We start from the raw sequence: 22,616 nt of genomic DNA, 5'->3' as shown, positions 1-22,616 counted from the left end.
TAAATATGTCTAGACATACAAAAATTTACAGCTAATTTCAGGGACTTGACAGACACTCTGAACCCCCAGTCCCTAAGTTAATGAGCTCAGCCCAGAACAAGGAGGTCAACTGTCTCAGTGTATGTTGACACAGCATGTCCACTCCTGGGAACCACATTTTAAGAGGGATGCTGACAAACAGCTATCAAGAGCAAGGATTACAAAGGGTCTGGAAATTACATTATAAAGATGAAGAAACTAAGAATGGTTAGCCTAGAAAAGGGAACACTTAGGAACATAACACCAATTTTCAATTTCAGAAGCTGTAGTAAGGAAAAGGGATTAGGCTTACACCCGTCCAGCTGGCAGAACTAAGATCAACAAGAAGTTACAATGAAGTCTATTTCACTATTTCAGTTTAGTCTAAGAAAGGAGTTTCTCACAACTAAAGCTATAAAACTGAATTAGTCTGTCCTGTGGACCAACAAAGTAGCAAGCTCCCCATCACTGAAAGTATCCAAGCTTCTGCAGGATAAGGAAACGTCAGAGAGGTAATACAAAGGACTCCTGAACTGGGGGGAAGATTGTACTATAATTACCTCATCCTTCTTCCAAAGGGAAGGAGTGAGCAATACAGCACCCCCTCCTTATCAGCAGTTCACTTTCTGAGGTTTTAGCCACCTGTAGTTGACTGTGGTCCAAAAATATTACATGGAAAATTCCAGAAACAGACAATTAGTAAATTTTAAATTATGTGCCATTCTGAGTAGTGTGATAAAATCTTGCACCACCCAATTCTGTCCTGACCAGGTCACGAATCATTTCTTCACCCAGTATATACACGCTGAATACAGCACCTATCTATTTGGCCCAGTATATCCACGCTGAATACAGCACCCATTAGTCACTTAGCAGCCATCTCGGCTATTACATACAGCTCCAGATCACAAGAGGAGTGATGCTGGCATACTGTCATAATTGTGCTATTTTATTTTTAGTTATTGTGGTTGATCTCTTACTATGCCTAATTTGCATGCTAAGATTTATCACAGGTATGTATACATAGGAAAAAATATGGCATATATAGGGTTTGCTACTCTCTGGGTTTCAGGCATCCACTGGGGGTCTTGGAATGTATCCCCCATAGATAAGTGGGGACGACTTGTAATAATTCTCTTCTCCTCCCAAACCTTACTCTTGTTCTGATCAAAGAAATAGCTACACTGCAGCCAGGCTCCACTGAAGAGACAGAAACTCGGTGGCTGACCCTCTCCTGTGAGTCTGAGAGCTTACTGACGACTGGTCAACGTTGGCCACTCTTGAAACTTCCCACTGCCGGCTTTTTCTTCCTCTCACCCGCCCCTCTATTCACCTCTCTTTCACCCACATTCAAGCCATCCACTTTAATTCTTGGGAAGCTGCAAAAATTTCATAGCATATCACATCATGTACTTGTTGAATTGACTCATCCACAAAGTTTCAAACATGTGGGCATTTAATTAAAGCTTTTGACTGATGATTTCAACAGATAAAAATGGGGAGCATTCCGTGCCTTATAAACTTTGTAAGAGCATCATCGTCTGGTTAGGAGAGGTCACAGACTAGGGCAGTTCAAGCTGGCCCACATAGGAGGTGGTCAAAAACCAAAAACTCTCCAAACGTTTAGCAGACTGTTAACCAAGCAGCTGGTATTTCAGAAACTTCAAGAAGCTCAAGAAATGACCTAATTATGTCTTCAATATTTAAATCATTCCTTACCCCCAAATAATTTTTGAGTCAAAAACATTGCTTTTCAAAAGGAACTTTTCTGCTAAAAATGTCATTTAAGACACCACAAATGTGAAGTAAACACCTTCCCCTTATTTACAGATTTAGAAGCACATCTAGCTGGGCGCAGTGGCTCACGCCTGTATCCAGCACTTTGGGAGGCCGAGGCAGGTGGACCATGAGGTCAGGAGTTTGAGACCAGCCTGACCAACATGGTGAAACCCCGTCTCTACTAAAAATACAAAAATTAGCCAGGTGTGGTGGCGCGCATCTGTAATCCCAGCCACTCAGGAGGCTGAGGCAGGAGAATCGCTTGAACCCGGGAGGCAGAAGTTGCAGTGAGCCAAGATCACACCATTGCACTCCAGCCTGGGTGACAGCGAGACTCTGTCTCAAAAAAAAAAAAAAAAAAAAAAAAAAGAAGCAAGAAGCACATCCAGGCATAGTAGCTCATGCCTATAATCTTAGCATTTTGGGAGGCCAAGGCAGGAGGATAACTTCAGGCCAGGAGTTCAAGACCAGCCTGGGCAACACAGCAAGAACCCATCTCTACCAAAAATAAAAAATAAAAAATAGCTGTGTGTGGTGGCACATGCCTGTAGTCCTAGCTACTTCGGAGGCTAAGGTGGGAGGATCACTTGGCCCCAGGAGTTCAAGGTTACCGTGAACAATGATTGCACTCCAGCCTGAGCAACAGGGCAGGACCCTGTCCCTAAAATAATAATAAATATAAATTTAAAAGCGGCACATCAGTTCTGGTTAAACACAATCAAGATGACATTGATAAAAGGAAAACCTCCTTTTGTTCCATATTGTCACTCCCTTCTGAGTGTTCAGAAGCTTAGGAAGCCAGTGCTGAAAGCAAACTTCTCTTCCAGGGAAGAGGGGAACGTGGGGCCTCTTGACCTACAAAACTCAGTATTTTGGAACATCCGTAATTCCACCAAGTCTGTGCCAGTCAAATAGACTCCTTTTAGCAAACCAGCCAGCCAGGGCTGGAGAGCAAGGCTTTCATCCCTAGGAGTTGACAAGGACAGGACCCAAGAGCTCCCTGGAAAAAAAAAAGCTTCTACTTCAGTTTGCATTACAAAGTGCTGGAAAAGACAGATGGGGGCAAGACAGGAAAAGCAATTATTTCTTCTGGGCTTCCTTTCTGTCTGGATTCTAAGGAGACGAATACAAAATTCCATCACAGATTGAAATGCTGTCTAAACATTCTTGAAAATGTGGTCTTGCTCTCTGAAATACGACCTGCTCTGCTGCGGCAACCTGTAACCTATTAATACGGGATGGGGGAGAACGCCAACATTCCTGCAGACTGTCTAATTCTGGGTCTGACTCTGCAATGCCACTACTTTGCAAGAGTCCAGAACCACAGATTGAAGCGTAAATAACTAAAAGATATGCATCTATTATACACAGCATGACCCAACAAAAAATGCTGACGAATCATTCACTATTTTCACATTCTTGAAAGTTTAAACACCTATGACTCTTGCATTGTAAGACTTCCAGTGAGCCATTCTACATGTAGGCTGAATCACGCTGAACAAGCAGTGTTACTATTCCCAGTAGTAGCAAGCTGGGACTCTTCATGCACAAAGCAAGTTTTAAATCACTTTTAAAGAACACCCACTTGCTGATCAAAATGATGTTTTTATGATAAAACATTTTTATTTATAATTAATAAACAATCTTAGACAGACAAAATATTCAATACAGTTGCACAAAATGTTGTGGGGGTTTTGCTGTTGCTTTTGGAGACGGGGTCTCACTCTGTCACCCGGGCTGGAGTGCAGCGGCATCATTACAGCTCACTGAAGCTTGTACCACCATACCCAGCTAATTATTTTACCCTTTTTGTAGAGACGGGTATTGCTTTGTTGCCGAGGCTGGTCTCAAACTCCTGGCCTCAAGCCATCCTCCCACCTAGGCATCCCAAAGTGTTGAGATTACAAGCATGAGCCCTTGTGCCCGGCTCAGTTGAATAAAATGTTATTGCATGTGGCCGATGTGTAGTGAAATATAAAGATGACAAAGATATAGTTCTTACCATCCAGGAGCTTACAAACATCAAAGGGATGAGACTTGTTCTCTAGTAAGTCAAGGGAGACCCCAAAAGCCAAATGAAAAGTACAAGAATGGGGCTGTGGGATTTATGGAGAAAGGACATCGAGGGACACTGCAATCCATTTTCTCCTCTGTAAAATGAGGGGAGGGGCCCAGATGAGTTTCAAATCCTTTCCAGTTCAAAATTCTGATTCCTTGGTGTATTCAGATGAGGTCAATGGAAAACATTGTCAAGAAACTGGTATCTGAGCTGGTCCTTGGATGGGTAAGATTGGGAAATGCGGCGGCTGAAAGAAATAGGAGGAAAAGCATTTCAAGCACAGAAGAGTCTGTAAGCACAGGTCCAGAAAGCACAGGCATGCTCCTAGAGCACAAAGTCTTCAGACAGAACACAACAGGAGGCAAAACTGGAAATGGAGACCAGAATTTTCAATGCCAAGCAAAGGAATCTGGATTTCTTTCTTTTTGTTGTTGAAACAGGGTCTCACTCTGTTTCCCAGGCTGGAGTGCAGTGGCGCGATCATGGATTACTGCAGACTCGAACTCCCTGGCTCAGCTGATCTTCCTGTCTCGGCCTCCTCGGTAGCTGGGACTACAGGCACAGGCCACCACCATGCCCAGGCCACCACCATGCCCAGCTAATTTTGTACTTTTTGAAGATGCGGGATTTTGTCATGTTGCCCAGGCTGGCCTTGAACTCCTAGGCTCAAGTGATCTCCCCGCCTCAGCCTCCCAAAGTGTTGGGACTGCAGGTATGGGCCACCATGCCTGGCCTTGGATTTCATTTGGTGGCCAGAGCTGATGTGGTGTCTGAAGAGGTAGACAATACGATCAAACACAGATTAGGACAGCTAAGCAGCAGAATGCAGCTGGAGTGCTTGAGGCTGCCCTGTCCCTCTGCAGGACCCCTCTGAACGTCCCATTTACATGGGCCTCATCTGCCAAAGAAGCCATGCTTCATGAAATATACCTCAACAGACAAAACGAGGTAATGAGGGCTAAAAACCATACAGGAGTCGAGAAAACAGGAACAGTTTCAGGAACCTAATGTGTCTACACACAAATTCTGATGATGACAAGAAGGCCAACGACTCACAAACAGGCCAAAGGAAACTGGCTATCAAGTGGAAAGTGACTCTGAAGTGGAAAAATGGAAAAAGAAAGTGATATAAAGTAGTAAAAATAGACAGATGGGAAAACTACAGATGTAAAAGAAAGAGACTCCTAACATCTGTAAGCGACTAGCAGAGGAAACAGAAATATCAGAGATCTGGAAATTTCAACGTAGGATTGTACGCTCCTCCCACTCCAAATCTGGGCAGCAGGATGAACATTTTTAGAAATTAGCTGCCCTAAAAAATGTCAAAGAGGAGAAATCACAGCATTGAAGTGATTGCAAAGAAGCAGTCCTGACCTGAGCTAGTGCTGATAAGGGAGGACAGGACATGGCAAGAGAGGACGGCTAGAAAGGCAAGCTCAGCATTTCTGTCACGACAGCCATTCTGAAATCTCTGAAATGCAATGCCTCAGCAGAAGAACAGAATCAAATAAAAAGGGAAATGGTTCACAAGTAACATCTGGCCCCTCAATTATTAAAGAGTATCTCCTCCCTACACACTTTTCCCTTCATTCCCTCCAACAGCCTCCTTAACTAGATCCAGTAAGACTTATAAAACTTTTTTTTTTTTTTGAAACCGTCTCACCCCTGTCGTCCAGGCTGGAGTGCAGTGGTGCAATCTCGACCCACTGCAACCTCTGACTCCTGGGTTCAAGTGATTCTTATGCCTCAGCCTCCTGAGTAGCTGGGATTACAGGAGCACACCACCACACCCAGCTAATTTTTGTATTTTTAATAGAGACAGGTTTCGCCATGTTGCCCAGGCTGATCTCGAACTCCTGGCCTCAAGTGATCCACCCGCCTCAGCCCCCCAAAGTGCTGGGATTACAGGAGTGAGCCACTGTGCCTGGCCAACTTGTAAAATTTTTTAATGAATCTTGAGTTACCTGCCTGCTGGCAAAGTGAGGTACAAGGAAATGATAACTATGTCAGGTTACTAACTTTTACAGCCACAAAACTAATATCAAAACCCCAACAACTCAGCTGACAAATGCAGCAACCTCATTTAGCCACAGCCCACAAAATAAAAGAGGGCACAGGAGATACTCGACACGAAGGAGCAAGACAAGGAAGCTCCAGTGTTCTCATCTGGCCTCGGGTGAGCGGTGCCACAGTAGACGGTCCTGGTCCAAGGGACACTGAGTGACAGCACATGGCTGCTCTGGGCACCTGCCCTGTCCTGTCCTGCCATGTATGAAACAGATCAACCGGAAAGTGCTCTGCAAGAAGGCACATCGATGTTTTCGTCATCTGGTTGTCGGGAGAAGCTAGGGGAGCATAGGTAATATGGAGGAATAAGTTACTTACTTGCCGTCCATCCTGCCCCACGTTCGTCTGACCTCTTACAACAGTTCGAATATTGTCATCCAGTCTCCTAGCAAAACAGTTCAAGGATACAGTCATTCAAATAATCTTTATTCTAGGTTGACCAAAAGAAAAAAATAAAAAAGGAATTTATCCATCAACTTCTGCAGATTGCACCTAATTGTCCAGAAAACCAAATGTGTGAGTGGTATCAGGGAGGAAGAGGGCAGCAACAGCCGTGCGGAAGTCAAGCCCAGCGCAGACTGATGCATCGCCTTGTTGTTAAAGATGGCTGTTCTCACTTAATAGTCAGAGCTATCTGAAAGGACTAATAAAACTTGCAGGATTTTTCATGCAGTAAATCAGGAATGACAAAGTTCCTGAGCCTTTACGTGAACACGTCAGATAACTCAGATCACCTCACACACAATCCCTTTCTCAGGCCCCTTATGAGGCAGAAAGAGCCAGAGTGATAGACAGAATCAGTGCTTCCCACTCCGGGCCCTGATCATGCAGTCGATGCCTGAGGCAGATCTATGGCTTCCAGCTCCTCTGTCCCCACGGTTCACAATGTTTAATCATGGGCCACCACCCAACCCACCAGCAGATCTGACATTTTTAGCTGTTATGTGACCAAGGGATACACATATAAGCCCATCTTCATGTCTAAGCCTTGGCAATACAAAAACAGGTAAATCCACAAAAACAGGGAAATAAAGCCATTAAAAAGCTAGTCGAAGTACAGACAGAATGGCTCACACCTGTAATCTTAGCACTTTGGGAGGTCAAGGCGGGCAGATCACTTGAGGCCAGGAGTTCAAGACCAGCCTGGCCAACACAGTGAAACCCTGTCTCTACTAAAAACACGAAAATTAGCTGGACATGGTGGTGCATGCCTATAATTCCAGCTACTTGGGTGGCTGAGGCTCAAGAATTGCTTGAACCTGGGAGGCGGAGATTATAGTGAGCTGAGATCACACCACTGCACTCTAGCCCGGGTGACAGAGCCAGACTCCATCTCAAAAAAAAAAAAAAAAAAAAATCTAGTAGATGTGGGAGACTGAGGCAGGCAGATTGCTTGAGCTCAGGAGTTCAAGAGCAGCCTAGCCAACAAGGCGAAGCTCCATCTCTACAAAAAATATAAACATTAGCAAAGTGTGGTGGTGTGCAACTGTAGTCCCAGCTACTCGGGAGGCTGAGGTGCGAGGATCACTTGAGCCCAGGAGTTTGAGGCTGCAGTGAGCTGTAACTGCACCACTGTGCTCCAGCCTGGGACACAGAGTAAGACTTTGTTTCGAAAAAAAAACAGAAAAAAAGAAAAAAAAAATCTATCAGAAAAGCTTTTGCCTCCTATAATTACAAAAGATGTTTTGAGTAGAGTCTATCACAGCTTCCTTTCTTTTGTATGAATAATTGAAGACCGGCCAAAGAATTGAGTTCCTTGCCACAAAGTTCATATGGATAAAATAATTACATGGCCGGGTGTGGTAGCTCAAGCCTATAATCCCAGCACTTTGGGAGGCCGAGGCAGGTGGATCACTTGAGGTCAGGAGTTCGAGACCAGCCTGACCAACATGGTGAAACCCCGTCTCTACTAAAAATACAAAATTTGCCAGGCGTGGTGGCGCGCACCTGTAATCCCAGCTACTTGGGAGGCTAAGGCAGGAGAATGGCTTGAACCCGGGAGGTGGAGATTGCAGTGAGCCAAGATCACACCATTGCACTTCAGCCTGGACAATGAGAAAAATCTGTCTCGAAAATAAATTAATTAATTAATTAAAAAAATAAAAAAAGGAACTATATTACCATCTATGGCAAACTTGAGATTCCAGTGCTCTCACAGAAAAATGTGATCCAGAATGTGATTAACTAAATTAACAACATACTTTTCATTAATTATGTACAATCACACAGCTTTACTTACCTTATTTTCAGCCTAATTTTGTTCACGACTTCATCTATGTTCGCCAGAGACTACAATAAAGAAGGAAGAGTGCCCAGCTGTTAGTCCACTTCCTGGAATTCCTCTCTCACAGGAAAATGATGTGCTATAATAGCTACTTATGAAATCTCAAAAAATTTAATCACATGGTATGAGTTTTGCTTTAAAAAAAAAAAAAGTAAAGCAGTAGTTGGAAGCTACTGCCAAATCTGGCCCAGCCCCTATTTTTCGTAAATAAAGTTTCATTGGAACACAGCCATGCCCATTCACTTACGTATTGTCTACGGCTGCTCTTGAGCTACAATGGCAGTTAGGTAGTTGTGAAAAACATTGTATAGCCACAAAGCCTAAAATATTTACTATCTGGACCTTTATAGAAAAGTTTGCTGACCCATGGTATATGTGATTGTGACAAATTCATGTAATAAAATACACCAATGAAAATGAATGAATGCACACCACCATGGATAAACATTACTAACGGAATGGGGCACAAAAAAAGCCAGACACAAGCAGACACAGGATACAATTTCACTAACATAATTCTCCTTTTAGAAGCTAGGACAGCGGTTATCTCTGGGGGAAGGTAGTGACAGTGAACAGGCAAGGAAAGGCCTTCTGAAGATTTTTTTAAATGTTTTATTTCTTGATCTGGGTGGCAGTTACATGGCTATGTTTATTTTGTGAAAATTCATCAAGTTGTACCCTTAAGGTTTGTGTACTCCTCTGTATTATGTTATACTTCAATAAATACACAAATTTATTTTTTATTATATAGATCCATTAGAAAAAAGTCTGGAAGGATAGATAGGAGTAATTGTAATCTATTAGTAGTTGCAGCATTAGTAGCTATATCTATCAACTACGTATTGTAATATGAAAAGAAGGGACTTCAAATTTTTCTTCTTGGGCCAGGTGCAGTGGCTCACGCCTGTAATCCCAGCACTTTGGGAGGCCAAGGCGGGAGGATCACCTGAGGTCAGGAGTTTGAGACCAGCCTGACCGTCATGGCAAAACCCCATCTCTACTAAAAATACAAAAAAAAATTAGCCAGGCATGGTGGTGGGCACCTGTTATCCCAACTACTCAAGAAGCTGAGGCAGGAGAATCGCTTGAACCCGGGAGGCAGAGGTTGCAGTGAGCTGAGATTGCACCATTACACTCCAGCCTGGGCAACAAGAGCAAAACTCTGTCTCAAAAAAAATTTTTTCTTCTTTTTGTCTGTATTTTATAATTATTGACTATGCACTACTGTGATTATAATAAACCTTATTATAACAACAGTTAAAGGGATCATTTCTGACCTTAGAGATGAGAAAATGTGAGGAAATGGTGCCCCCTAATGGACAAGAGGAGGTACAATTTTATGGTACTATTTTAATTTAAGTTTTCAAAATACAATTTAATAAATCCTCTTTCTCTCTCCCTTAACAAATATTTTATCTCAGAAGGAATTAGGAATATTGTAGGAAATATGCTTATAAATTGCTTCTGGCTACCTCTGATGGGAGGAGGAGCCAGGTGCCTTCCAGGAGCAGGCCTGGTAAGAGAAACGGGCCATGAGTGTTTGAGACGTCAGACTGGGTTGTCACAGCTCATCTTACTGTTCTGACCAAGCCAATAGTACTCAGAATTTCCAGAAATCCAAGAACAGCTTGAAGTAAAAATGAATCTCAGGCTGGGCGTGATGGCTCATGCCTGTAATCCCAGCACTTTGGGAGGCTAAGGTGGGAGGATCATTTAAATCCAGGAATTCAAGACCAGCCCAGACAATACAGTGAGATCCCATCTCTCCAAAAAATAAAAAAAAGTTAGCCAGGCGTGGTGGCATGTGCTTGCAGTCCCAGGTACTCAGGAGGCTGAGGTGGGAGGATCACTTGAGCCCAGAAGGTCGAGGCTGCAGTGAGCAATGTTCGCACCACTGCACTCTAGCCTGGGCTAAACAGCCCTGTCTCAAAAAAAAAAAAAAAAAAAAGATGAATCTCAGAAAAATTACTTTATTTTATATATAATTGTATAGATACATATATTTTTCTGCGTGATGGAGACTAGCTGTCACCAGGCTGGAGTGCAATGGCGCGATCTCGGCTCACTGCAACCTCCGACTCCCTGGTTCAAGCGATTCTCCTGCCTCAGCCTCCCGAGTAGCTGGGATTACAGACACACGCCACCACGCCCGGCTAATTTTTGTATTTTTAGTAGAGACGGGGTTTCACCATGTTGGCCAGGATGGTCTCGATCTCCTGACCTCATGATCTGCCCGCCTTGGCCTCCCAAAGTGCTGGGATTACAGACATGAGCCACCGCACCTGGCCAGGAGGAAAATATTTCTAATATCATTTTAAGATAGCAAGTATTTTTATAATATCAAATAGCCTACCTAATGGCAGCTCACTCTGTCACCAAGGCTGGAGTGCAGTGGTACAATCATAGCTCACTGTAACCTCAAACTCCTGGGCTCAAGCAATCCTCCCACCCCAGCCTCCTGAGTGGCTAGGAACAAAAAGGTACATGCACTGAGCCTGGCTAATTTTATTATTTTGTTATAGACACAGGGTCTTGCTATGCTGCCCAAGCTGATCTTGAATTCCTGGCTTCAAGCAGTGCTCCCGCTTTGGCCTCCCAAAGCACTGGGATTACAGGCATGAGGCAGCGCACCCGGCCCTATAATATCATTTTTATAATATAATGAATATAGCTTTTAAAAAGAACAGAGGCCAGGTGTGGAGGCCTATGTCTGTCCTTTGGGAGGCTGAGGTGGGTGGACTGCTTGAGCCCAAGAGTTAGAGACCAACCTGGGCAACATGGTGAAACTCCGTCTCTACAAAAAGTAGAAAAATTAGCCGGGTGTGGTGGCACATGCCTGTAGTACAATCTGCTTATTAGGCTGAGGAGAGAAGACTGATTGAGCCTGTGAGTTCCAGGGCACAGTGAGCTGTGATGGAGCCACTGCACTGCAGCCTGGGCGACGGGTGAGAATCTCAAAAAGAAAAAATAAATAAAAATAAAAATAGGCCGGGTGCGGTGGCTCACACCTGTAATCCCAGCACTTTGGGAGGCCGATGTGAGCGGATCACAAGGTCAGGAGTTTGAGACCAGCCAGGCCAATATGGTGAAACCCCATCTCTACTAAAAATACAAAAAAAAATTAGCTGGGCGTAGTGACAGGTGCCTGTAATTCCAGCTACTCGGGAGGCTGAGGCAGGAGAACCGCTTGAACCCAGGAGGCAGAGGTTGCGGTGAGCCGAGATCGCGCCACTGCACTCCAGCCTGGACAACAGGGGGAGACTCTGTCTCAATCAATCAATCAATCAATCAATCAATGAGAAATATCGTAAAGTTACACTATTTGATTGTTAGGTGGCCCTTCTGCTGGGGGGAAGGGAAGGGCTGCTAGCATTTAATGTGGGTGTCCTAGGCAACAACTGTAGGCACGTCACAGAAATTATTTCCCTTAATCCCCTCTGCCATGCGAGGCACACTTCTCCTCTTCAATGTTAAGACTGTGAAACATGGAGGCCGCGCGTGGTGGCTCGTGCCTGTAATCCCAACACTTTGGGAGGCCGAGGTAGGTGGGTTGCCTAAGCTCAGCAGTTCAAGACCAGTCTGGGCAACCTGGCAAAACCCTGTCTCCACCAAAAATACAAAAAATTACCTGGGCATGCTGGTGCAAGCCTGTGGTCCCAACTACTCAGGAGGCTGAGGTGGGAGGATCGCTTGAGCCTGGGAGGCAGAGGTTGCAGTGAGCCAAGATCACACCATTGCATTCCAACCTAGGTGACAGAGTGGGAACCCACCTCAAATAAAAAAACAGATTGGAAATGTGCTCTGAAGGACAGGTGCTTTGCCTAAAGCTGCAGAGATCCTCTTTCTTACTCTATCATCTACCTCTAACGCAATGGTTCTTGACCTAATTTTCCTGCACCCCAAGACATCTGACAGCTATGACACACCCACTCCCATCAGTTCAGTGTCTGGCTATGGCAGTGATCCTCACCAGAGTTGAGGGCCTCTCCTGGAGTTGGGGAAAAGCCCTACGGGAATCCACAATGGCTGGGCAGAGGGGTTTATCCTGCTTTGAGAATCACTCATCTCGTTTAGTTATAATGTGGTTGTACAGTTTTAATTGTTTACTTTTTAAATGTTTTAGTTATTGAAAAATATTTCCTGATTCTAATGGTAATTCTTGACAATTACAGAAAATAGGTAGTCATCCGCACATCCAGGAGAGTATGACCACAATCAGAATTTTTGCGTATTGCCTTCTACTATGAAACTGTATAGCTACACAAAAATAAGCTGGGATGATAAGCAATTTGGCATCTTTTTTATTTTTTTTAAGGCAGGATCTCATTCTGTCGCCCAGGCTGGAGGGCAGCGGCACGATCTCAGCTGACTGCAACTTCCACCTCCTAGGCTCAAGCGATCCTCCTGCCTCAGTGATCCACCCGCCTTGGTCTCCCAAAGTGCTGGGATTACAGAATACAGCCATGAGCCAGATCTTGGGTTTTTTTTTTCTCTTAACAATACAGATCCAGAGCATTTTTGGGGTCACGAAAAACTCTTTAGAAACATCCCCACATAACTCTTTTCTCAAAGTTCCTAATTATGTTAGTTTTATATTAGTTTTCCATAAATTTCACTTAGTTTCCTCTAATCAAACTTTTAAATGATTACCTTCAGTTTACTATTAGGAGGTTAAAAAGATTTTCGAGACCACTGTCATCAAACTTGGCTACTATTTAAAGCCCCATAGGCACTCTGTTGCATGGAAAATCCCAAGCTCCTCTCAGACCTGGCCGGGTGAAATAGAAAGAGGCATCCATTCCAGGCCACTCAACAGGCTCCAGACAACCACAGACACACAAGTACTGCCACTCAACAGCAATACATTGTCACCCTCTTCCTCGCAGTAACACTAAATTCACTCTTGAAATACTGAAATCTACTTTAAACAATCTAAACTCATAATTTACAAGTGTTTACTGTAGGTCCATGAGGTATACAGACGGTTTTTGCCCAATATCTGACAATAGTTAAATTTCACGCTATGCCACTACTTTCTACTACCTTTTCATTAAGATCCACGGGAATTGGGCTTGGTAGATGACCTGCTAAGTGAAACTCTGAGACTAGAGAAGTAAAGATAACCCTGTGTCATAAATTTTCTGAGTTACTCTAAGAAACGTGACTATACATTATCCTATACCTGGGGCATAATTAGACAAGACACAGAACTGAATCTGCACAACAACAAAGATCTTGAGTTTTCAGTAGTTTAAAAAAAATACAGCACATACACAAACACCACAAGAGGTGAGAACCTGGTGGTTTCCTACATAATTTTCAAATCTAACACTTCTTTTTGTTTTGGTGAATCAGCAATTACTATCTTTATCCTAGCTATTCCCAAATGTCTATCTCCAGCTAATTCCTAAAATTCCCCTTTCATACAAAATGATGAGCTATAAAGGTTTTTTGTGAAATCTCAAAAGACAATCACAGTATATCATCTTTTAAACTTTATTTTAAAAATCAGTATATCCATTAAAAAAAGTTTGGAAGGATATGCCAAAATATTCACAATGATGGGGATCACGAGCTCCACACTCAAATACCCAGCTACTTATTTCCACCTGGATGACCTGAGTATGTTCAAACTTGGGCTCACCCTTACACCCCACTCCAGCCCTACCTGCCACTGAAACCTGCTTTCTCCTTACGCTCAGTAATTGGGTAAAGCGGAAAGCTGCCAATGCCCACCCAGTCAGCCAAATCTGGCTACCTAGAAACCAGTTCAAAATCCTTAACTTAGGGCCAGGCACAGTGGCTCAAATGTGTAATCCAGCACTCTGAGAGGCTGAGGCAGGAGGGTGGCTTGAGGCCAGGAGTTCAAGACCAGCCTGGGCAACACAGCAAGGCCCAGTCTGTAAAAAAAAAAAAATTAAAAATCAGCTGGGGCTGGGCGTGGTGGCTCACACCTATAATCCCAGCACTTTGGGAGACCGGGGCAGATGGATCATGAGGTCAGGAGATCGAGACCATCCTGGCCAACATGGTGAAACCCCATCTCTACTAAAAATACAGAAATTAGCTGGGCGTGGTGGCGTGTGCCTATAATCTCAGCTACTCGGGAGGCTAAGACAGGGAATCGCTTGAACCAGGGAGTCGGAGGTTGCGGTGAGCCGAGATGGCACCACCCCACCCCAGCCTGGTGACAAAGCAAGACTCCATCTCAAAATAATAATAATACTCAGCTGGGTGTGGTGGCACACACCTGTAGTGCTAGCTACTGAGGAGGCTGAAGTGGGAGGATTGCTTGAGTCCAGGAATTTGAGGTTGCAGTGAGCTATGATTGTGCCACTGCACTCCAGCCTGGGCAAGAGAGTGAGACCCCATCTCAAAAAAAAAATTATTAGCTTGGCCTGTAGTATTCAGCTAAAACACCATTTCCTCAAGGGAGTAAGCCTTTTCAATCCATCTTGACCAAGTAAGGCCCTGGGTTCTGCTGTCACTGTATTTGGCATGCTTCCTTCATGGCAATGCTATCACATTTAAGCTGAGTGTTCTTTATCTTTCTGTGCCTCGTGATTCTCACTCTAAAATAAGAAGGATAACAAAGTGGAGAGTTTATCACTGTTTAGTGCCTAGAGTGGTGTCAGGTACACAGGAAATAGCTAGTAAAGATTACTATTACAGTTGTAGTAAAGGTTATGTAAGAGCAAGTAACAAATAATATTTAAAAATTATACAAACAAGTCAGTCAGGCCGGGCATGGTGGCTCATGCCTGTAATCCCAGCACTTTGGGAGGCCAAGGTGGGCAGATCACAAGGTCAAGAGATTGAGACCATCCTGGCCAACATGGTGAAACCCCGTCTCTACTAAAAATACAAAAATTAGCCAGGCGTGGTGGCACGTGCCTGTAATCTCAGCTACTCAGGAGGCTGAGGCAGGAGAATCGCTTGAACCCGGGAGTCAGAGGTTGCAGTGAGCTGGGATTGTGCCACTGCATTCTATCCTGGCAACAGAGCGAGACTCAGTCTCAAAAAAAAAAAATTATACAAGCAAGTCATTGTAACATCATAATTTACCTATAATCTGTTACTGTGTGATTAACTATTAAGATAGACTATGGAGTCTGTGTTGGTAGACTATATCTGTCTTGCTCACTTCTCTACCCCAAATTCCTTATAAAGCTAGGTAGAGTGGATGTTTTTTTAATTGAATAAATGAATGAGTGAATCTGGGATTCTCCAGACCCTCTACCTTCATGCCCTCAGGTACCAAACTGCACGACTTTGGTCCCCTAAATAGCTCTCAGATCTGGTTCTCTCTATCCCACAGCTTTCCTCGGGCTCTCGCCATCTCTTTCCAGTGATCTACTGCGTGAGTCTCCTGCCTAGTCTCCCCCCACCTCCATCCCTTGCTCATCCTCCACATGGCTGCCAGACGGAATTTTAAAAATGTGAATGTGCTCCAGTCATTATCCTGTCAAAAGTCCTTCAGTGAACACCCACTGCCTACAGCAGCAGCCTCCACAGCTGGGTGTGAACATCCCCGAGGGGTCGGCCACACTATCCCTTGGGGTGTGAGGAGCAAACACTGAAGCCTCTATGTTGATTTTTTACTTACACAGCAAATACTACTGAAGCCTACTTTATTTAAAATTGGTACTAACATATGTATATAATATTTTGGGGATACAGGCTTAAAAATTATCCAAGTGAAAATCAGCTCTGTGGGTCGGGCGCGGCTCACGCCTGTCATCCCAGCACTTTCGGAGGCCGAGGTGGGTGGATCACCTGAGGTCAGGAGTTTGAGACCAGCCTGGCCAACATGGTGAAACCCATCTCTACCAAAAATACAAAAATTAGCCTCATGGTGGCAGGCCCCTGTAATCCCAGCTGCTCAGGAGGCTGACACAGGAGAATCACTTGAACCCAGGGGGCGGAGGTTGCAGTGAGCCGAGATCACGCCATTGCACTCCAGCCTGGGGGGACAAGAACGAGATTTTGTCTCAAAAAAGAAAAGAAAAAAGAAAATCCGTCTGTGAAAAATATTTGGGCCAGGTGCAGTGGCTCATGCCTGTAATCTCAACATTTTGGGGGGCCGAGGCAGGAGGATAACATTAGCTCAGGAGTTCGAGACCAGCCTGGGCTTCGTAGTGAGATCTCGTCTCTACTAAAAAAATTTAAAAAATTAGCTGTGTGTGGTGGCATGTGCCTGTAGTCCCAGCTACTCAGAAGGCCATTGCAGTGGGAGCGCTAGAGCTCAGGAGTTCAAGGTTACTATGATTGTGCCACCGCTCTCCGGCCTGGGCAACAGAGTAAAACTCTGTTTCAAAAAAAGGAAGAAAGAAAAAAAGCATTTCACTGAGAGGAATGTGGTCTCCAAAAAAACTGGCAACGATAAGCCCAGAGGACAGATATCCTCCAGGATCCTTGCTCTCCCTCCTCAGCCTCATCTCCTGTGAGTCTCTGTTCACTGTGCACATGTGTCTCCTGTTTCTGTGCCTTGGTCCTATGTTTAGAAGGGCCTTCTGTAGGGTCCAGCCCTACGGGGCCTTGTGGGTTTTCTCTTCATGTGCAGAGACGAGAGATTGTAGAAAGACATGAAACTAAGAAGTAGTAGGAAAGACAGCTGGGCCCGGGGGACCACTACCACCAATGCACAGAGTCCAGTAGTGGCCTCGAATGCCTGGACGCACTGCTGTTTATTGTACACAAGGCAAGGGGGCAGGGTAAGGAGTGTGGGTCATCTCAAATGATTGACAAGGTCAAGCAAGTCACGTGACCACGTGACGGGGGCCCTTCCCTTTGTGGTAGCTGAAGCAGAGAGGGAGGACAGCAGACGTCAGCATTTTTTCTTTGCACTTATCAGAAAGATCAAAGACTTTAATAATTTCACTAATTCTGCCACTGGCTATCTTGTAAGAACTTAAAAGGAGGAGCCAGGTGTACAGGTGGAACATGCGAGTGGACCAGGAGCGTGACCACGAAGCACAGCACCACAGGGAGACGCTGAAGCCTCCGGATGACTGTGGCCAGGCCTGGGGAATGTCAGGCCCCCCACAAGAGCTGGTGGAGGAGAGTGTTCTCTAACTCCCCCAGGGAAAGGGAGACTCCCTTTCACAGTCCACTAAGTAACGGGTGCCTTCCCAGGCACTGGCGCTACCGCAAGACCAAGGTGCCTTCAAGCAGCCCTTATCCAGGCATGACAGAGGTTCTCACTGTTGTCTTCTGGTCACTTCTCACAATGTTCCTTCAGCTCCTGACTCTGTATGGCCTGGTTTTTCCTTCGTTACAATAATGAAACAAAGATTAATTCTAAAGACTAATGATTGATAATATCCATATACAATCATCTCTATATCCTATTTCCATTATAACTTTACTTATTTATTTCCTTTATTATATTGGAAGAGGTTGCGCCTTCAGCCTCTTGCCTCGGCACCTGGGTTTCTTTCCGCCCACACCTTCCTTCCCTCGTCATCCTGGAAGAGACACCTGGCTGCTGGCTCTGTCTAGAATACTGTTCCGCCAGACTGCTGCAAGCTTGACTCCTTCTTGTCCATCAGGTCTCAGCTTAGAGGGAACCACCTCACAGACAGCTTCCCGTTAAGCTCCTTTATTTAAAGGACCCCCCGCCCATGGATCACGCTCTGTCATGCGACCTGCTTGGTATCACAGCCACCATGTTTGATCATCTCTAGTGCATTTGTTGGTTTATTTCTTGTCTTCCTCCCTACGCTAGCCTCCATGAGACCAAGACCAGATCTGTCATGTTTACATTTCTCCCTAGTTTCTAAAAAGAGTACCTGACAGTTAGTAGACATTCAATAAACGATTGCTAAGTTTTACCAAATGAATACATGAATGAATCCCTCAAGCTTGGCAGACAGGCTACCTCCTCTCTGAAGCAGTGATTTTCCTTGAAAGAACTGGTCTTTGTTTCCTTACCGCACTGTCCCACCGTCACTGACGGCATGCACCAGGGTCTCCCACCACTTCATCCTGCACACCTCAAGGGCATGGACTGGATCTGATTCATCTCTGTACCCCCAGCACCCGGCACAGTGACTGACAACACACGACAGGCACCTACTGAACAGCTGCTGACTGAGAAAAGGAAAACGCAGCGGGCCTCTCGCTGCCCTTCTCCCACCTCTGCTGCTTCCAGTTCTGGTCTCTACTTCTCACCCAAACACCCAAAAACCAATTTTGTAAGAAAATCCATCTCCATAGGAAACCACCGGACGAAAAATAATAAAACATAAAGTCTAAAAATCTGTATCTTGAGGCCGGGCACGGTGGCTCATGCCTGTAATCCCAGCACTTTGGGAGGCCGAGGCAGGCAGATCACAAGGTCAGGAGTTTGAGACCAGCCTGGCCAACATGGTAAAACCCCGTCTCTACTAAAAATACAAAAATTAGCCGGGCGTGATGGTGGGTGCCTATAGCGCCAGCTACTCAGGAGGCTGAGGCAGGAGAATCGCCTGAACCCGGGAGGCAGAGGTTGCAGTGAGCTGAGACTGCGCCATTGCACTCCAGCCTGAGCGACAACAGCAAAACTCCATCTCAAAAAAACTAATAAATAAAAATAAAAATTTACATCTTGAAAGAGAGGTGAAAGTGGCTTTATAATTCTGGGCTTATCCTGCCTGCCTCACCCCCACTTTTCCCTACTACATTATAAAAATCCTTCCCACTTTCCAATTTACAACAGAAAATTTGGGAGGACTCTCACAACCTAAGGGTACAATTATTAATAATATGTTCACTATACAATGAATTCCATTCCAACACAGTGTAGCTCACTGCCCCAGCTGGTGACGATGGAGTTTGATTTGAATTTAACTCTCCCTTGTTTATCAAGGGCCCTTAGATGATCTAGTGTAACACACGGAGCATAACACCCAGGATGTGCCAAAAGCCGCTGAAAGGAAGGAAACCTGAAACTCTACTTACCTGCTCGGTTGGGAACAGGGTATTGATATACTCAACAGCATTGAAATCTGCTCGATCTAGAGGGTCCTGGCTTGGAAACACCTATGGAGAAAGAGAGGAGTATATATAAAAACATGTAGTACACAGTAAATGTATATAATTTTAACTTGTCAATTAAAAGGAAAGGGCTGGGCACGGAGGCTCACGCCTGTAATCACAGCACTTTGGGAGGACAAGGCAGGTGGATCACCTGAGGTCAGGTCTCTAGTAAAAATATAAATTTGCTGGGCGTGATGCTGGCACACACCTGTAATCCCAGCTACTCAGGAGGCTGAGGCAGGAGAATCACTTGAACCCGGGAGGCGGAGGTTGCAGTGGGCCGAGATCACACCACTACACTCCAGTCTGGAGAGCAAGACTCTGTTTCAAAATTAAACAAATAAATAAATAAAAATAAGGCTGGGCGGATCACTTGAGCTCAGGAGTTGGAGACTGACCTGGGCAACATGGTGAAACCACATCTCTACAAAAAAAATTAGCTGGGCGCCATGGCACATGCCTGTCATAGTCCCAGCTACCTGGGAGGCTAAGGTGGGAGGATCACCAGAGCCCAGGAGGTTGAGGTTGCAGTGAGCCGAGATTGTATCACTGAACTCCAGCCTGGGCGACAGAGTGAGGTCCTGTCTCAAAAACAGTCCACCTCTGAGACATACAGCTAACTCCCTAACAACCTGAAGAACACGCAACAAGGTGGATGATACAAGCAGCCAAATTATCCACTGGACACTGGGTCTCACCAGCTTGATGGAGTTATAACTGTGGGAAGCAACTTCATCTCTGCAGAAGCCTTCCAAAGAAATATAGAGTCAAAAAATCCAAGTATCTTCTAAGACAACTGATAGAAAAGTTGAAGCCTTCTATATCAAGAAGAAAGTGAAGATGTTTTCTTTTTAAAATGTTGAGCACTGCTGTCTCCATAATGCACGTGTACATAGGTTAGTTACACAGTCTCAACGATACGTGCTCACCAGAGGGAAAGTACACCCCACTGAGAGCAGGATATAAGAGATGCGAACTATTTCCTCCAGTTGCTCTCAGTTTCTGTATTCCTCTCACGACTCCCAGGTTTTAGTGCTGTCCTAGGTTTTAAATTGTTTTCGTGTAACAAGGCTCCTAACAAAAGCCAACTGAAAAAAGAATGACTGGTTCCAATGATGGAAGAAAAAACTAACAGCCCTAGACGTATCAGAGATGCATACATGGTACTTCATAGGAAATTTTTTTTTTGAGACGGAGTCTTGCTCTGTCACCCAGGCTGGAGTGCAGTAACTCGATCTCGGTTCACTGCAAGCTCCACCTCCCGGGTTCATGCCATTCTCCTGTCTCAGCCTCTCGAGAGGGTGGGACTACAGGCGCTCGCCACCATGCCCGGCTTATTTTTTGTGTTTTTAGTAGAGAAGGGGTTTCACCGTGTTGGCCAGGATGGTCTCGATCTCCTGACCTCATGATCCACCCGCCTCGGCCTCTCAAAGTGCTGGGATTACAGGTGTGAGCCTCCACACCCGGCCTTCATGGGCAATTTAAAGAACTTCAGGGCAGAATGCTTTTCATGTCTAGAGTGATTTTCACCTTTTTTTTTTTTTTGAGATGGAGTCTCGCTCTGTCACTCAGGCTGGAGGGCAGTGGCACCATCTCAGCTCACTGCAACTTCTGCCTCCCGGGTTCAAGCAATTCTCTGCTTCAACCTCCCGAGTAGCTGGGATTACGGGCACCTGCCACCATTCCCAGTTAATTTTTGTATTTTTAGGAGAGACAGGGTTTCACCATGTTGACCAGGCTGGTCTTGAACTCCTGACGTCATGATCCACTGGCCTCAGCCTCCCAAAGTGCTGGGATTACAGGTGTGAGCCACCGCGCCCAGCCAATTTTCACCTTATGCAATGACTTTGGGACTTCATCTTGGAGTAAAATGTGATTCCATTTATCAACCTTCCTGACTCCTCACACATCACTACTCTTTACAAGTATGCTACTACAGATTTCATTCAGAGTGCTAAAGTAAGAAAAAATTCTGAATTCATCTTGACATAATGATGTCTGAATTCTGCTTGACATAAAGATGCTATACTATCACTCAAACTTATTCTTACAAAATAGGAAAAATGCCAGAATTCACCGCTATGTAATTCATCCACGTAATCAAAAACCACCTGTACCTCAAAAGCTGTTGAAATAAACAAACAAAAGAAATAGCAAAAATGTGCTTTTCTGATACCTGTCAACCAAACAGTAACCGACTGCATTATTCTTTTCTTCCATTAGAGCCCACTAGTCCAAAGAGCAACAGAAATGTTATGTCTTTTTCTGGCAGAAGGAGGCAAGTGGTGGAGCCGGAACACTAAAAGCTTCCTGCCCAATGGTTTGGCGTCCTCAGGCTAGGACAAAGGTAGTTGTACAAGTAATCCAACCACTACTAGAAAAACACACATCGAAGCGTCGATGAATGCACCTGTAGTCCCAGCTACCCGGGAGGCTGAGGCAGGGGTATCACTTGAGCCCCAGGAGTTCGAGGCTGCAGTGAGCTACGATTCTGCCACTGTACTCCAGCCTGGGTAACAGAGCAAGACCCTGTCTCAAAAACAAAGTTTCCCAGGGGTCATTAAATAAGGCATAATGGAATTGTCCATTTCCTAAATCATAAATCCCTTTCTTAAATCATATAACTTCATGACAATTCCTTTAAGGGAGATTTTCTCTGTTTATCAGGAGCAATACCCTGCAGTGTTAGAAATCACTATTTCTGACCAGATGCAGTGGCTCACACCTGTAATCCCAGCACTTTGGGAGGCTGAAGCAGGCGGATCGCCTGACGTCAGGAGTTCAAGACCAGCCTGGCCAACAAGGTGAAACCCCGTCTCTACTAAAAATACAAAAATCAGCCGGGCGTGGTAGCGGGTGCCTGTAGTCCCAGCTACTCAGGAGGCTGAGGCAGGAGAATAACTTGAACCTGGGAGGCGGAGGTTGCAGTGAGCCGAGATGGCACCCCTACACTCTAGCCTGGGCGACAGAGCGAGACTCCGTCTCAAAAAAAAAAAAAAAAAAAAAGAAAAGAAAAGAAAAAAAATCACTATTTCTAATATCATTAGCCTTAAAAACTCAATAAACTTGCAAAGGGAAGAGTCCCTGCAGGCAGGGCCGCGCGTGCTGGCTCACGCTTGTAATCCCAGCACTTTGGGAGGCCAAGGCGGGCGGGTCACTTGGGCTCAGGAGTTCGAGACCATCCTGGCCAAAACGGTGAAACCCCCGTCTTTACCCAAAAATACAAAAATTAGCCGGGCGTGGTGGCGTGCGCCTGTAATCACAGTACTCGGGAGGCTGAGACAGGAGAATCGCTTGAACTCGGGATGCGGAGGTCGCAGTGAGACGAGATCGCGCCGTTGCACTCCAGCCCGGGCGACAGAGCGAGACTCCGTCTCAAAAAAAAAAAAA

General features: G+C 45.1%; 1 protein-coding gene across 2 annotated transcripts in view; it reads right to left on the bottom strand.

The window, feature by feature from the left end:
- The window catches only part of VPS53 (VPS53 subunit of GARP complex), a 188,095-nt gene that overhangs the window by 146,653 nt on the left and 18,826 nt on the right, over positions 1–22,616 (bottom strand). For both annotated transcript variants that reach the window (XM_030800063.1, XM_030800062.1), the window contains exons 2-4: positions 19,149–19,229; positions 8,163–8,212; positions 6,242–6,308 (exon numbers count right to left, since the gene is read on the bottom strand). Coding sequence is in view for 1 of the 2 variants with exons in the window: in XM_030800062.1 (XP_030655922.1) it covers positions 6,242–6,308; positions 8,163–8,212; positions 19,149–19,229 (198 nt within the window). In the remaining variant the exon portion in view is untranslated. The remainder of the gene's footprint in view (positions 1–6,241; positions 6,309–8,162; positions 8,213–19,148; positions 19,230–22,616) is intronic.

The sequence above is a fragment of the Nomascus leucogenys genome, chromosome 19 (genome assembly GCF_006542625.1).
Source record: "Nomascus leucogenys isolate Asia chromosome 19, Asia_NLE_v1, whole genome shotgun sequence".
Lineage (NCBI taxonomy): Eukaryota > Metazoa > Chordata > Mammalia > Primates > Hylobatidae > Nomascus > Nomascus leucogenys.
Note: the sequence above shows the minus strand (reverse complement) of the source record. Positions and strands in the feature narration are given on the sequence as shown.